We start from the raw sequence: 16,365 nt of genomic DNA on the forward strand, positions 1-16,365 counted from the left end.
GGCAGTATTAGCTTTAGGCTACAGTTACTTGGCCAAAGTTCTCTCTGTGTCTATGGTACGTTGCAGTAGAAATACAACTGAAAACCTGAGGAGACTGCGACAAGCAAGTAGCAATAAGTCCTATGTGGTTGACTCTGGCATTTACTAGGTCCTAGTAAATTGCTATGGTGTCATATAGGGACTGGTCACTAGGCCTTCAGCAACATCACAAGATACAACATGAAGCAATGTCATGACATTACAAGGCCTACTAAACACCAGAGGTGCACAGGATGCCGGGCCATGGACACCAGCTACAAAAAGTGATTGCTGAATTATTTCATCATCCCTGGAGACCTGGACTGAATGCCGGAGTAAGACACTGAAAATGTTTTTGCTTAATTCTACTGTTGATATTGTCCCTGTGAAGCTTAAAGTCGTTTATAATTTGTGACCAAACAACAAAGTAGAAATCAAAGAATGGGCTTGATGTGATGTAAATTCATTGCATTTTACTATTTGTCCTCAGTTAGTGCAATCAATTATCAAATTATTTTCATATTTGCCAAAACATACACACAAACAGAAAAAAAAGAAAATTCTCTGGCCAGAAAGTGTTAATATCACAATACCAGTGCAAACTTTATGTAATGAAAATGTGGAGTTTTGTAAGTTTCATCTTACTTAGTACTCTATACCCAGCAAAGAAAATTAGAATACTGGAGACTCTTAGAATAAAAGTGAATCTGTCAACAGGTTTTTGCTATGTAATCTGAAGACAGCAGGAAACAAGAGCTGAAACACACATTTCAGCAATGTGTCATATATTAAACTGAGAGCTTTTTTCTACTTATAGTAAATGTTTTATAATAAAAATATTATCATTGCCTGGACGAGTTGCCTCGTGCAGAGTCATTAGTCCCCACACTACCTCTTCTGACAAGCAGCTCAGTGTCAATAGACAATGTACATACAAAGCAGTAATGTGCGTGGGGTTAACTTTCTCATCTTGGTTACATCTAAGAACTTTTATTGTGTCACAAATTCTGCACCAAGTAAACTAAGTGATACATCTTTTCCTGCATTATGCTGCTCTCAGAGGTGGCAAGAACCTAGTGACAACTTCCTTTAAGAACAGAGTTGCATAAGCGCTGTAAAATTTCCATATGCAAGGTACAATACAGTGTTTACACAAGTACTGTATGTAGGGTGTTTAGTACTTCTGTATGCTTCTGATCTCCTTTGATAAAACTGTACCAAGCTCCAGTGAATGCAAAATTCTGACTAATTCCTAAATCTGTCTGGGCACTAAAAGGCTTGGTAACACAGAACCACAGGGACCCTGTGTGCAAGAGTAAAGCCCTTAGTATATTGCTTTTCACTGATCATGAGAATTAACTTGGAATATTCTAAAGAATTCTGGCTTTCAAGTATACTTGTAGCATAAAAATATGATTGATATAAAAAAAAACGAATCATAAACATTAAATACCAATACATCATACAAATAGTCCATTCAAGTGTCAAAATGTCAGGCTCATATCTGGAAATCACAAGGGTTACTCTTTAGCCTCCTGGCTTTCTGGTAAATTTCTAGAAAATCCTTATATCGAGGGGCACATTTCAGCCAGGCATTCCCAAAATGTTCACTGCCAGTGAAAAGAAAATCACCATCCCCTTTTTTGACTTTGCATTGCAACAAAGTTTTAATGGGTCCAGTCCATGTTCCGGTGCGATCATCCAGCTGGAAAACACTGTTTCTTTGTCTGTGAACTTTTAAAGCAGCGATGTCCACTTGCGAAATCTGGGTTTCCCAGTCATGCGTTACACACATTATTGATCCTCTTACCACTAAGGGAAAAAACAAAAAAATAATAATAACAAAATCAATAAATTGAAAAGAATTAACACTAATTCACAAGCTATTACAACTCAGTCACCTGTCAGTGAGAGACTAATTTTTTCAAATTCTATTACATGATTAGATTTACCTTCAGCATACTCAGAAGAACAGCTCTACCCTACACCACTTACACCAAGGCTTTCCTTAATCTGGCTCCGAAATTCCATATCCATTAATTTCCAATAAGCTAACCAAGCCCTGCACAACATACCCCCTGAGCAATGCTGCAGTGGTGGAGAAAGGATTGTGGCATCTTTAAAGGGAATCTGTCCTCAGGTTTTTGCTACTGCATCTGAGAGCAGCATGATGAGGGCAAAGAAAATCTGAAACCAATGATATATAACTTAGATTTCTAGGTGCAGCCGTTTTGACACAATCCAAGATTTTAGATTGTACATGTAGCAGAGCCCATACAGCTGCCCCCGCCCACATTGCGCTTTCAGTGTACATTTCCATAGGCAGAAGCTGCTAATCACAGAAGGGGGTGGAGTTGGACTACAGCTTACAAGCTCCTGAGTCCACTAATGATAAAACTAAGGAGGTTTAAACTAACATTGCAGGTGAACAAAAACAGACTTCAGAATTCACTGTTTTAACTCTTACAGCATGCCGTCTTACATAGCAGAAACCTTCAGCATGCCAATTCTTGCAGTATTTTTGCACCAGATTTCACACATACTAATTACTGGGAAAGATATACAGCAAAATAGAGCATATTTTTATGCAGCTTTTTTTCCTGCCAACTCATCAGGATTATCAACAAAATTTTTACTGCAAATCCTAAACGCGTGCACATATCTTAACCTTAAAATTATCCTATGTAATTTTTCTTTTTTTTCTTTAGTGTCACCCTCATCTCTCAGGCTTATGTTTCTTTCATACCATACCATAGAATATTTTCTATCTCCATGTGATTTGGTATGCAGCCTAAGTTCTACAATTTTCTTTTTGATAATGAAAACAAACTTCGAGTCTTCTCAGTATCTGTGCGGCTCAAGTACAATTCTTGTTTTAGAAGCTGCAGATTTTTCTCAATTTTCTGATCCATTTTTAAAGTGCTTGGATTATGTGGAACTAAAACTAATTTCTTCCGTTGACATCTTCATTTCTTAACAAAGGGCTTATTTTAAGCTCTTTGGGGCTGCTGGAGGCTAATTTAGTTTCTGGACATTTATGTGATTTGGATAAATGATGTACTAAGTGTATTAATTCAAGACTAGCATTTTGTTTTTCAGGATTTCCCATAAGGAAGGTAATACTGCTGCTGGAATTGTTCTGAAAAATGTTCAATGTCTCCATTGTTTCCTACCACAATTAGCAGTGAGTAGCAATGTACATTTCTGCTTCCAAATTGTGGATTTGATCAACATTTTAGAAAGTTTATTTATGTGGTTATCAACTGATTGCCTTTTCTAATATTATACCTTCAGTGTAAGACCAGTGGGGTTGAGATCTTTACTTTGTAACAAAATGAAGAATCCTAAGAACATCAACTCCTTTTATGTTTGTCCCAATACAGCACCAAACTACAAAGGATGGCAATTCCTGGTCCTGCAGCTCAACCCATTCAAGCAGAGCAGAGCTGATCTGAGCAGTTCATTTGTACTCTGATAAGTTTGAATCCTGGAAGTCTTCTCACAAATTAATTAAAAATCATCATAGACCACATGATATTCACTATCTGATTAATAACCTCACACTTGGCTCAGGACTCATGTACATGTAAGTGATTGGTTTGTATGCGAAAATTGGGTCAAATTTGATCAGTTTCTTCATATTTTCATCAAATTGCTATTAGAGTTTCATTAGAATTTCATGTGTTTTAACTAAGGTGAGAAAAAAAAGTTTCTCCACCTTCTCCTATCAGTCTGTGAAAAACGTACAGTACATAGATGGTATCTGAATGACTCTGATTTTTTTTCTCACAGAATTGTAGACTTTTATTATTGAGTTTGATCTGACACCGGATCAATGTTGGACATGTCTCTGCAATTTTGCGCAGACCACAAAAAATCATGATCTTGTGAAGAGCTTATCAGACTATCACAGGTAAGAGAGCTATCCATTATAAACAATTTTATGGGAAACACTGATGTGTAAATGAACCCTTAGGGTATGTGCACACGATCAGGACTCCCTGTGTAGTGGACGCGGCGGGTCCTGACCTGCGGGGCCGCAAGTCTTCTCAGTTGCAGTCTCGGGCAGTTGTGGTTTCTTGCTGCGTTCTGCTTGCAGAGAACGCTTGTGTCTCTGCAGCAAAGCATTTATATGCTGTGGCTCAGGAAGCCGCTCCACAGGTCAGTTTTCAGTGCAGAAAAAAACAAACACCTGGGGCATGGGATTTCTAGAAAGCCATCCACTGTGCTTGTACTATACAATGCAGCGTTTTGGAGGCAGCGAAAACACGCTGCATCCAAAACACTGCAAACTCTGATCGTGGGCACGCTATGTGGCTAAATTACAATCACAATGTGACTATCCACTGTAGGGAAAAAATACAATCTTGCAGTTGCATTATAAGTTTGAGTTCAGCTTGAAAGGACATCTCTTGTTATCCCGCTTGCAAGTAGGAAACACCACATTTGTTTATACGTTTGTGAGAAATACCAGGTAAGGCTATGTTCACGCAGGGCTTTTTTGGTAAGTTTTTTTCCTGACCAAAACCTGATCTTGTGGCAGGAAATCTCCTTTGAGTCATGTGTGTTTTTGGTGTGTTTTTCTACAAAATCTATCAATGAAAAAACGTTGCAAAAAACTCTGCAAAGAATTGACATGCTCATTCTTTGAAATCTGCAGCAAAAACCCAGCTATTTGATGAAACAGTCAGGAAAAAATCTGCAGGTGTTAGTGTGTGTGAATGAGAGTTCAGAAATCTCAGACTTTGCTGGTACTGTAGAAAGCAGCTTTTTATTAGCATGGATTTGCATAAAACCAAGGCAAATCTGCAGCTGAAAAACGCAGCAAAAACTTACCAAAAAAGCCCTGTGTGAATATAACCTAAGTAGAATTTTGATAATATGCTGATTATAAGATTAGGACACTTACCAAAGTCACTAGTGCAAACAGCCATGAGCAGGTCTTCATTGTCACAAGGTCGACAGGTATCTACACAGAAAAATAAACAATGCATAACCAAATATCCCAGTACAGTGAACCTGGGGTCATATGCCAATATCATAATCCTCATCCGTCACTTTAAAAGATGGATCACTGACCAGTGGTGTATCGTTACCAGCAGCAAACCATATGCCCGCTATGAGGCCGTCACTTTAAATTGGACTTTTAACTGTACCAATATCCTAGAATGCTGACAGTTAAAAAGTAATGATGGAAAAGGAAGCCGTCAACTGATGCCCCCTCCTCCATCATTATCCCTGCTCATCTCACGCCTCATTGATGTGTGGACGATGACATCATTACATCTCAACTGTTGTGGCTAGCACTGCAGACCACACGATGCAAAGACCAGAGCAGCGGAGGAACGAGAAGAGTGGATATTTTTAGTTATTTACTTTAAATGAATATGAATCATTTTCCAATTTGCAGGGCCATGTGACAGCCATAAAAGAATTTTCAGGGCTATGTGGGGTACTAAACTACAAATATAGGAATTACATTTTCCCCCAAAATTCAGAAAAAATTCACAGAAACAAAGGGCAACAGTGTTTACCTGCTCAGGCCATAGGAACAAATGCACAAACAAGATGCAGCAAAACCCACTAATAAAGATGGAGGCAACAAGTGCGAAACACAGATGGAGCTTGTATAGGGCGCCGTTCACACATGTAGATGCCTGTGTGAATGGCGCCCTATATAAGCCATTTGTGTGCAATTTTAATACTAAGCAATCACCCCCTCCATGAACTGGTAGTGTATGGGTAGTTGCTCCCTTAGTGTTTTGCACCTGTTGCCTCCATCTTTATTAGTGGGTTTTGCTGCATCCTGTTTGTGCATTTGTTCCTATGGCCAGGGCAGGGAAACATTGTTGCCCTTTGTTTCTGTGAATTTGTTATCGCTATGTGGGGGTCATTTTTCTGTTTGCATGGCTGTGAGCCCTAAAACAGTTTTTAGGGCTATATGGGGGCCATGATACAGTTTGCAGGGCTAAGTGGGGCTACAATACAGGTCTATATTGGGCCACTATAAAGTTTGCAGGGTTATGTAGGGGCCATTATGCAGTTGTCAGGGCTATGTCTGGGGTTTATACAGTTTGCGAGGCTGTGTGGAGGCCAATATAGTATTAGGAAGGCTATATGAGGGCCATTATACTATTTTGATGACTATTTGGGAGCCATTATACAGTTTAAAGGGTTATATGTGGGCAATTATGCAGTTGTCAGGGCTATGTGTGGGGTTTATAGTGATTGCAAGGCTGTATGGGGCCATTATACCATTTGGATGGCTATGTGAGGGCCATTATGCACTTTGAAGTATACAGTTTTCAGGGACATGTGTCACGCTCCCCGGGTCCTCACCCCCGTTCCCCGGCTCACCTGCCACGCTCTCCGCTCCCCAGTCACCGGATTCCGTCCGTCCCAGGGCTCCGGGCCCCCGATCCCGGCGCCCGACAGCTTCCCTGGCTCTGGCCGGCTCCCCTGCGTCCTCCTCGCAGCCTCCTTCCCTGGCTTCTGGCACCCGGGCGGCGCGCATGCGCATTAGGGCGCGCGCGCGGTCACTGACCCTTTCTTAAAGGGCCAGCGTCCATTAACAGGAAATGAGGTTGCACAGGTACAGGGTATATAGGGGGTCATTGTCCAAGGGGGCGGGGCCTGATCTTCGTGTTCCCTGAGCTAGGAGTCAGGTCTCTTGGTGTTTATGTGCCTGTACTCACCTATCTGTCTTTGTAGAGCCGTACCTGCCTCGCCATCCAGTCTGCCGTGTCCTGATCCCCGCACGCTGTCCGTCTGCCATCTGACAGTCCGTACCATCCCGGATCCCTGCGGTGACCCGTCATCTTGCTCCAGAGGTTCCGGACCCCGCCTGATATCACCTCGGCCTCCGAACCTGAGCTACGTCACCAAGACCACCTTCTGTGACTCCGTGGTCCCTGGGACTCCTCCGCTGCCTTCTCTTGCACGGACTGTTCTACTGCCCATCAGTGCTTCAGCTGCCGGACTCCCTACCACCATCTCAGAGAGTTCGGTCCAGTGGATCCACCTCCTGGGTCTGCCCGACCGCCCGGCCGTGACAGTAAGATCAGGCCATGGATCCCGCTGCAGCACTAATGGCTCTGCAAGAGGAACTCCAACGCCAGCGTGAAGTCCAGACCCGCATGCTGCAATTCATGACCTCCGTGGACACCCGCCTGTACACATTACAAGCATCAATGACGCCTGCGGCACCCAGGTCCCCCGCCAGGCAAGCCATGGCCCCCGCACCAGTGGCAACCTCGTCAGATGCTTCCCGACTCCGTTTGGCGTCACCTCCTCGTTATGCTGGAGATCCCAAGACCTGCAGGGGCTTCATAAATCAATGTTCCCTTCATTTCACGCAGCTGCCACATCTGTTCGCCTCCGACCAAGCCAAGGTCGCCTTTATAATGTCCCACCTAGAGGGCGAGGCGCTGGCGTGGATGAACCCCTTGTGGGAGAAGGAGGACCCCATGACCAAGGATCTTCAACAGTTCCTGCAGGCATTCCGCAGCACCTTTGACGAGCCGGGACGCGCTTCTGCCTCTGCTTCATCACTCCTCCGCCTACGTCAAGGAACACTGACGGTGGGCCAATACGCCATCCGTTTTCGCACTTTGGCTTCAGAACTCGGGTGGAATAATGAGGCCCTAACAGCCGCCTTCTGGGAGGGACTCTCGAGTCGCATCAAGGATGAGTTGGCGGGTCGGGACGTGCCCTCCACCCTAGATGCCCTGATTGCCCTAGCAACTCGTGTGGACATACGTTTTCAGGAGCGCTCCAAAGAGCTGTCTCGTGAGAGACGCCCGTTACGGCATTCATCTCCTCCTCAGAAGCCCTCCGTACCTCAGTCATCAACAGCTGGGAGTCCCGTCCACGAGCCCATGCAGATTGACCGAGTGCGTCAGTCTGCACAACGTAGAGCAGAGCGGCTTGCCCAGGGTCTCTGCTTTTACTGCGGTGAGGGCACACACCTCCTCCGTTCCTGTCCGGAAAGGCCGGGAAACTCCAAAGCCTAGGGTTGGTAGGAGAGGCCACCCTAGGTGCTGGGACTCTCTCTGATCCGGTCACATGGACCGTGCAAGTGACAACGGGAGAGACGCGGTTCACGGCTGAGGCCTATCTTGATTCCGGGGCAGCAGGCAATTTCATCCAGCAAGCCACCGTGGACAAATACCAGGTGCCTGTTATCCCACTCAACAAGCCCCTGGTGATTGCCTCTGTGGATGGGAGACCCCTTTCTGACACCATCTCCTGGACCACCAGGCCGGTTGAACTGCGCATCGGTGCTCTTCACACCGAGAACATCGCCTTCTACGTCCTTCCGCACATGTCCCATCAGATCCTGCTGGGCCTTCCATGGTTACGGACTCACGAACCATCAGTCAGCTGGGGCACTGGCGAAATCACCCGCTGGGGTGCTTCGTGTCATGAGAGATGCCTAAAATCCACACAACCCATCCGACGACCTCCGGTTCCTGAGAACCTACCGGGGCTGCCCTCGGCTTATTGGTCCTTTGCTGATGTCTTTGATAAAAAAGAATCCGAGGTACTGCCGCCACATCGCCCCTACGATTGTGCCATCGACCTGCTCCCTGGAACAACGCCACCACGAGGACGGATATATCCTTTATCTCCAGCCGAAACAAGGGCTATGTCGACTTACATCTCAGAGAGCCTGGCTAGGGGATTCATTCGGAGATCCTCCTCTCCTGCTGGAGCAGGTTTCTTCTTTGTCAAGAAAAAAGAGGGCGATTTACGTCCCTGCATCGACTACCGGGGTCTGAATCAGATCACTGTTAAGAACAAGTACCCTCTGCCGCTCATCCCCGAATTGTTTGACCGGCTTAGAGGAGCTCGTCTGTTCACCAAGCTGGATCTTCGGGGTGCTTACAATCTGGTGCGCATCCGCTCTGGTGACGAATGGAAGACCGCGTTTAATACGCGCGATGGACATTATGAGTACTGCGTGATGCCCTTCGGCCTGTGTAACGCCCCTGCCGTCTTCCAAGAACTGGTGAACGACGTGTTCCGAGACCTCCTCTACACCTGTGTGGTAGTATATCTAGATGACATCCTTGTCTTCTCTCCGGACCTCCCAACCCACAGAGAGCACGTACAGCTGGTTCTACGACGACTAAGAGAGAACCGTCTGTACGCAAAGTATGAGAAGTGTGTCTTTGAGCAGTCTTCTCTCCCCTTTCTGGGGTACATCATCTCTGAGACTGGACTGCAGATGGATCCCAAGAAGGTCTCCGCCATTCTCAACTGGCCTCCCCCTTCTGGACTGAAGGCAATCCAACGCTTCCTGGGATTCGCCAACTACTACCGCCAATTCGTCCCTCACTTCTCTGCTCTGACTGCTCCACTTTCCGCTTTGACTAAGAAAGAGGCAAATCCAAAGGACTGGTCGCCTGCGGCCGACGCCGCGTTTGGCTCTTTGAAGCGGGCTTTTGCTTCCTCGCCTGTACTTCACCGTCCGGAGTTGAACCGCCAGTTCACCTTGGAGGTGGATGCCTCCTCCTCAGGAGCCGGAGCAGTGCTCATGCAGAAGTCCTCCTCCGGGAAGATGGTGACTTGCGGATTCTTCTCCAAGGGCTTCTCAGCGCCTGAACGCAACTATACCATCGGGGACCGAGAGCTCTTGGCAGTCAAACTGGCACTGGAGGAATGGCGCTACCTCCTGGAAGGTGCAGTGTATCCCGTGATCATCTACACGGACCACAAGAACCTAGAATACCTGCGGTCCGCTCAGCGACTGAACCCACGGCAAGCCAGGTGGTCCTTATTCTTTGCCAGGTTCGACTTTCAGCTTCACTTCCGACCCGCGGACAAGAATGTACGCGCTGATGCCTTGTCCAGGTCTTTCATGCCCATGGAGCAGGAGGAAGAGACTACCCAACCCATCATCTGTCCTAGCAACATCATTCCGGTGGCCTCTGTTACCCTAGCCCAGATACCGCCCGGGAAGACCTATGTCTCCGATACCGACAGGCAAAAAGTGTTACACTGGGGTCATGCCTCAAAAACAGCCGGGCATGCTGGTCAGAAGAGAACATGGGGTGCGATTGTACGCCATTACTGGTGGCCATCCCTTCGCACGGACGTCGCTGCTTTTGTCTCTGCCTGCTCCTCCTGTGCCAGGAACAAGACGCCCAAACACTTGCCCCATGGCCGTCTTCTGCCTTTACCGATACCCTCAGTCCCGTGGCAACACATAGCAATGGACTTTATTACGGACTTGCCATTATCCTCCGGGCACACAGTCATATGGGTCGTGGTTGATCGATTCTCCAAAATGGCCCACTTCGTTCCTATGGCCGGACTGCCCTCTGCTCAGGAACTCGCGGAAGCCTATATCCATCACATCTTCCGCTTGCATGGCTTTCCATCCCACATAGTGTCCGACAGAGGAACTCAGTTCACCTCCCGCTTCTGGAGGGCTCTATGCAAACATCTGGGAGTGACTCTGGACTTTTCTTCTTCTTACCATCCTCAGTCTAACGGCCAAGTGGAGAGGGTCAATCAAATCGTGACCTCATACCTACGTCACTATGTCAACGCCCATCACGACGACTGGTCCTCGCTTCTGCCTTGGGCTGAATTCTCCCATAACCACCACGTCAGTGAGTCATCCTCCGAATCTCCCTTCCATGTTGTTTATGGACTCCAGCCCGCCGTCCCATTGCCTATATCCCCTTCATCGGATGTCCCGGCTGCTGATACTGCAGTTCGTGACTTTGCTACCATTTGGGACTCTGTCAAAGCGTCCCTTGGGCGCGCTTCCCAGCGGATGAAGAAACACGCTGACAAGAGACGTCTGGATCCTCCGTGTTTCTCTCCTGGTGACCTGGTCTGGCTTGCTTCCCAGTACATCCGATTGAAGATACCTTCCTACAAGCTGGGTCCTCGCTACATCGGGCCGTTTAAGGTCCTCAGCAAGATCAATGAGGTATCCTACAAGCTACAGCTCCCGGCCACGATGAGGATACCCAACTCCTTCCACGTCTCCCTGCTCAAGCCGGTTGTCCTTGGTCCCTTCTCCGCTGCTGCCAGTCCAGCTCCTCCACCTATTGCCGATGATGACATCTATGCGGTAAGGGATATCGTGGCCATGAAGACCGTACGAGGTCGACAGTTCTTCCTGGTGGACTGGGAAGGGTATGGTCCTGAGGATAGGTCTTGGGAGCCCAGGGAGAACGTGGGCACTCCTCTTATCCGTGCCTTCATGTCCCGGTTGCGGGGAGGGGGGCGTGGGGGGGGGGGGTACTGTCACGCTCCCCGGGTCCTCACCCCCGTTCCCCGGCTCACCTGCCACGCTCTCCGCTCCCCAGTCACCGGATTCCGTCCGTCCCAGGGCTCCGGGCCCCCGATCCCGGCGCCCGACAGCTTCCCTGGCTCTGGCCGGCTCCCCTGCGTCCTCCTCGCAGCCTCCTTCCCTGGCTTCTGGCACCCGGGCGGCGCGCATGCGCATTAGGGCGCGCGCGCGGTCACTGACCCTTTCTTAAAGGGCCAGCGTCCATTAACAGGAAATGAGGTTGCACAGGTACAGGGTATATAGGGGGTCATTGTCCAAGGGGGCGGGGCCTGATCTTCGTGTTCCCTGAGCTAGGAGTCAGGTCTCTTGGTGTTTATGTGCCTGTACTCACCTATCTGTCTTTGTAGAGCCGTACCTGCCTCGCCATCCAGTCTGCCGTGTCCTGATCCCCGCACGCTGTCCGTCTGCCATCTGACAGTCCGTACCATCCCGGATCCCTGCGGTGACCCGTCATCTTGCTCCAGAGGTTCCGGACCCCGCCTGATATCACCTCGGCCTCCGAACCTGAGCTACGTCACCAAGACCACCTTCTGTGACTCCGTGGTCCCTGGGACTCCTCCGCTGCCTTCTCTTGCACGGACTGTTCTACTGCCCATCAGTGCTTCAGCTGCCGGACTCCCTACCACCATCTCAGAGAGTTCGGTCCAGTGGATCCACCTCCTGGGTCTGCCCGACCGCCCGGCCGTGACAACATGTGAGAGCCACTATACTTATTGGAGGGTTATGTGTGAGCCAATATACAGCTTTCTAGGCTATGTAGGGTCCATTATACGGTTTTGAGAGCTGTATAAAGTGATTATACTGTTTGGTGGTCTGTGTGGGGGGCATTATTCTGTTGGAGGGCTGTGTGAGTGCCTCTATATTGTTTGAAGTATTACGTGGGGGCCCTTTTACTGTTTGCAGGGCTATGTCAGACCATTATGGAGCTTGCAGAGATATGTGAGTGGCCATTATACAGTTTGCAGGGCTGTGAGAGGACAATTAAACTGTTTGGAGGGCTACGTGAGGTTATTATGCTATTTGGAGAGGTATGTGGGGGCGATTGTGTTGCTTGAAGGGCTATGTAGGCACCATTATACTAATTGCAGGGCTGTATGGGGTAATTATACTGTGAAGGGCTATGTGGGAGCCATTATACTGTTTAGAGGGGAATGTGGGATCCATTATACTTTTTGGAGGGCTATATGTGGGTCATTATACTGTTTGTTGGGCTATGTGGGGGCTAATATAAAGCTTGCAGGACTATCTTGGGTCCATTACTCAGTTTGAAGAGCTATGCATGAACCATTACACAGTTTGCAGGGATGTATTGGGGCCATTATACTTATTGGATAACTATCTGTGGAGGGCTATGTGTGACCATTATACAATTTCCAGGGCTATGTGGATTCCATTATAAGGTTTGGAGAGCTGTATGTGGGCCATTATACTATTTGGAGGACAATGTAAGGCCCAATATGCAGTTTGCAGGGCTATATGAGGACCATAATACTATATTGAGGACTATGTGTGGGCCATTATACTATTTCACTATTTAGAGGGCTGTGTGAGGGCCATTATACTGCTTGGAGAGCTACGTAGGGGCCATTATACTGCTTTCGTGGCTATGTGGGGGCGACTATACTGTTGTAGGGCTATGTGGGAGCCATTATACTTTTTGAAGGGCTATGTTGGAACCATTATAAAATTTGGAAGGCTATATGTGGGCCATAATATTTTTTGGGGGGCTATGTGGATGCCATTAGACTCTTTGGAATGCTATGTGGGATCAAATATACTGTTTGCAGTGCTATGTGCGGGCCATACAATGTGGGCGGTTGTATTTGGCCCATCATACTGTGTAAATGGTTGTGTAGGGGCTATTATACTGTGTGGATGGTGTAATGGCCATTAGATGGTATGGAGGGCTGTTATACTTTATGGAGGGCTGTGTCAGGACCATCATACTCTGTTGGAGTCACTGTGGGGGTATCATTCTTTGTGGGGTGTGGGATAATGTTGTCATCACTGTGCCTGGAGAATGCTGTGTACAAATTCACTGTGGTGGTATCATATTGTGTTTGGGGACACTTTTGTTGGCATCACACTTTAGGGGGGCCATGAAAAGGGTATTTCAATGTGTGTGAACACTAATGGGCTTCAAATAGCAGGAACATTACTTTGCAAGGGCTGCAAAGTTGTGGGATATGCTCTTCTGTGACCCTCCCAAATATTATTTTTTCTTCTTTGTGTGTGTGTGTGTGTGCGTGTGTGTGTGTGTGTATGTATGATGGGGTCAATTAGAACTTCCTCTATAAGGCCCCATTATTTCTATGTACACCACTGACTGGGACCACAACAAGCAGCTGTCTACTTATAATAATATAATAGGTCAGTATAATAATACACCAACACAATAAGAAAAGCTAGACAAAAACAAAATGCTGCTTTCTTACATGAAAATAATTAGTTTAGATTAAAGAAAAAAATGCATACCACAAGAACAGCCTAACAAATACAGATGAAACCAGAAGTTTTCATACACTATCTGCAAAGACACATCTGCATGTTTTTCTCAGTATCTGACATGAAATCAGAATAAACCTTTCCCGTTTTAGGTTAATTAGGAACCAAAATTATTTGTATTTGCCAAATGCAAGAATAATGAGAGAATGTTTTAAGGCATTTTTAGTACTTTCTGCAAAGTCAAAAGTTTACATATACTAAACGTACTATGCCTTTAAATAACATGAGACAGTTCATATGATGGGCTTAGTTTAGTCAAGTTCTCTGTGTTGGGGCGGACATATCATTGGTGCAACGTATGCAGCTGCAGAGGGGCCCAAGAAAAAAGGGGGTCCATTTCTACCTCCAAAGTAGGTGGAATTGGGCATTTTGATGAGTTATTGGAATGAAAAGGGCACATACACTGTTCTTACACAGGAGCTTTTTTTCTGTCTGTGTCTGATAGTCATATGTTTTAACATAAAACTACAATCTTACCTTCCACTAATGCAAACTTTTGGAATATAGGTCCTGAAGATTGGCTATTAAGGAGCTCATACTGAAAGCCAGCTGTCCTCCTGTTCAGATCCTTTTGTGGACTGGCCTGTAAGAACAGAGCCACTCTCTGAGCACTGTCCATGCCAAAGCAATGCACCTTCCATGCTCCATCTAGTTCATTAGCTAAAAGGTGCAGCTCTCTTCTCCTCTCGATATAAAGGTAAGCACCTTGAAATTGTGAATGAGGCTTTATGCAGACCATGGTATATTTGCTGTTGATAAGGTTGGGTTCAAGAATAATACGCAAAGCGCGAACTGGGGACATCCATTCCAATGAGCCCTCTGTACAGCGGAGGTGAACTTGTTCCACAGCTCGTGATCGAGAGTCCCAGCTAAGACCACTATAACATGGATGAGGAATATTAAATGCGTGAAAACATATCAATTAATTGTAATATAAAGGCAATCAGTTATTTGTTTCTATTCCATATAACTGACTTTCTAACCATATTCACAATGAACAGCATATAGTGATTTTTTATGATAATCTCTATCCTCAAGAACCATCCATTAAAGTGATTTTCCAGCATGTGAGTCATTTCCACAGATCCTCTATCTATATTGTGTATATGGTCATTTGTGGTATGTGAAGTGTACAGATATTGATTAATGTAGTTTGATTTCTGTTTGGCATCATGATAAATTCCTTCAAGTATGGCCAGTGCGAAGGGCCTTTTTACATGGGTCAATGATCACAAAGGTACAAGTATGTGCTACTGCTTTTTGGTTAAAACTGCCCAATGTAATAGACCCATAGATATAAAAACTGACACATGCTTATTAGGCATTTAATCTCTAGTTGGGGACATAAAAATGGTGACTGACCATCTGCACATTCGCAACAGTAGATAGGGAATGTGCTGCCAACCATGATGTATGACATGTATGTATGACATGAGGGGGACGTTCATTTGTATAAACCACCATCCTGATCATTATTACATAAAAATGAAAATAATAGAGCGCCGGCTTCATATGACATTGATCATGAGTCATTTTTGGTAATTTATTGACCTGCACGATAGGAACGATGCTTCTTTTAACAGTTGCTAGCGCACAAACTGGCTCCACAACTCTAAATTTCTAGTTTGCTCATTTCAGCACAATAGTAATTCGGCACATAGGACCAAATAACTCGGCTACTTCCACTATGACAAGTGGGTCAACTTTCCTGAGAGTGATAACATTCTGCTGGTCAGCACAAACCTTATCCTGGCCCAAGGAGTCTCTTATCACCAGAACACAGGACAAACTACACAATATAATTACAGGAAACATCACGTAATAAATTGTTGTTAGACTATCCATTAAAGATCTGCAGTCTATACAACAAAATAAGAAGTATTTGACAGTAAAATTAAAGTATAAAATGACAAACTTCTAAATATTTATATAACAGCACAAGTTTACTTCTAGATTTATTTGTAAACAACGCAATGTAAAATGTATAGCGTACTAATGAAACAACTTAGATGCTCATAAATGGATACTATGCACATTTGATATACTGAGTGGACTGAGAAGCAGAAGGAGGCATTTCATGCAGACACTACTTTATGTCTTGTGAGACTTATCACTTGTAGATAAATAAAATGTAAAGCATTTGTTGTGCAGCATTGTACATACCTTCCCTTCCAGCTACAGAAGTCCCCAGCCATGCACCACATTCCCCTGCTGGATAATAGGGCGGATAGTAGGAACAGGGCCGGCAGTCTCATTGACTTCTGCATGTTGTGCCCCCTCTGTGTTATCTGCTGAATAGAGAAGACACAACTGTGCGGATACATCTGTCTGCAGACAGACCGCCTTGTAAGTACCCTCAACCAGTCTCCATTCACTGTGCTATGACTACATGGCAGATATTTTTATGTTGTACTTAGATACAACATCCTTGTACATTAAGGCACATTGTAAAATATTTTTTATCTTAACATAAGTGCCAACTTTCTAGGATAGAACAATATATTTTATTCTGTATTTTGGCTATTTTTTTA

At 45.8% G+C, this 16,365-nt stretch overlaps 1 protein-coding gene across 1 annotated transcript; it reads right to left on the reverse strand.

Moving 5' to 3' along the window:
• Positions 1–1,516: 1,516 nt before the first annotated feature.
• On the reverse strand, positions 1,517–16,101 carry LOC142309839 (meteorin-like protein). The gene is made up of 4 exons (XM_075347298.1): positions 15,998–16,101; positions 14,312–14,712; positions 4,928–4,987; positions 1,517–1,830 (listed from the first exon to the last, which is right to left on the reverse strand). Exons 1-4 carry the CDS (start codon positions 16,099–16,101, stop codon positions 1,517–1,519), a joined length of 879 nt encoding a protein of 292 aa, XP_075203413.1.
• Positions 16,102–16,365: the final 264 nt, after the last annotated feature.

Source organism: Anomaloglossus baeobatrachus, chromosome 5 (assembly GCF_048569485.1).
Source record: "Anomaloglossus baeobatrachus isolate aAnoBae1 chromosome 5, aAnoBae1.hap1, whole genome shotgun sequence".
In the NCBI taxonomy this organism is placed as follows: Eukaryota; Metazoa; Chordata; class Amphibia; order Anura; family Aromobatidae; genus Anomaloglossus; species Anomaloglossus baeobatrachus.

Coding starts and splice junctions, on each gene's coding strand:
- LOC142309839 (XM_075347298.1), bottom strand. CDS start 16,101: ATGCAGAAGTCAATGAGACTGCCGGCCCTGTTCCTACTATCCGCCCTA. Junction 14,713..15,997: donor TTCTGTAGCTGGAAGGGAAG/GTATGTACAATG, acceptor TCCATGTTATAG/TGGTCTTAGCTGGGACTCTC. Junction 4,988..14,311: donor AAAGTTTGCATTAGTGGAAG/GTAAGATTGTAG, acceptor TTTTCTGTGTAG/ATACCTGTCGACCTTGTGAC.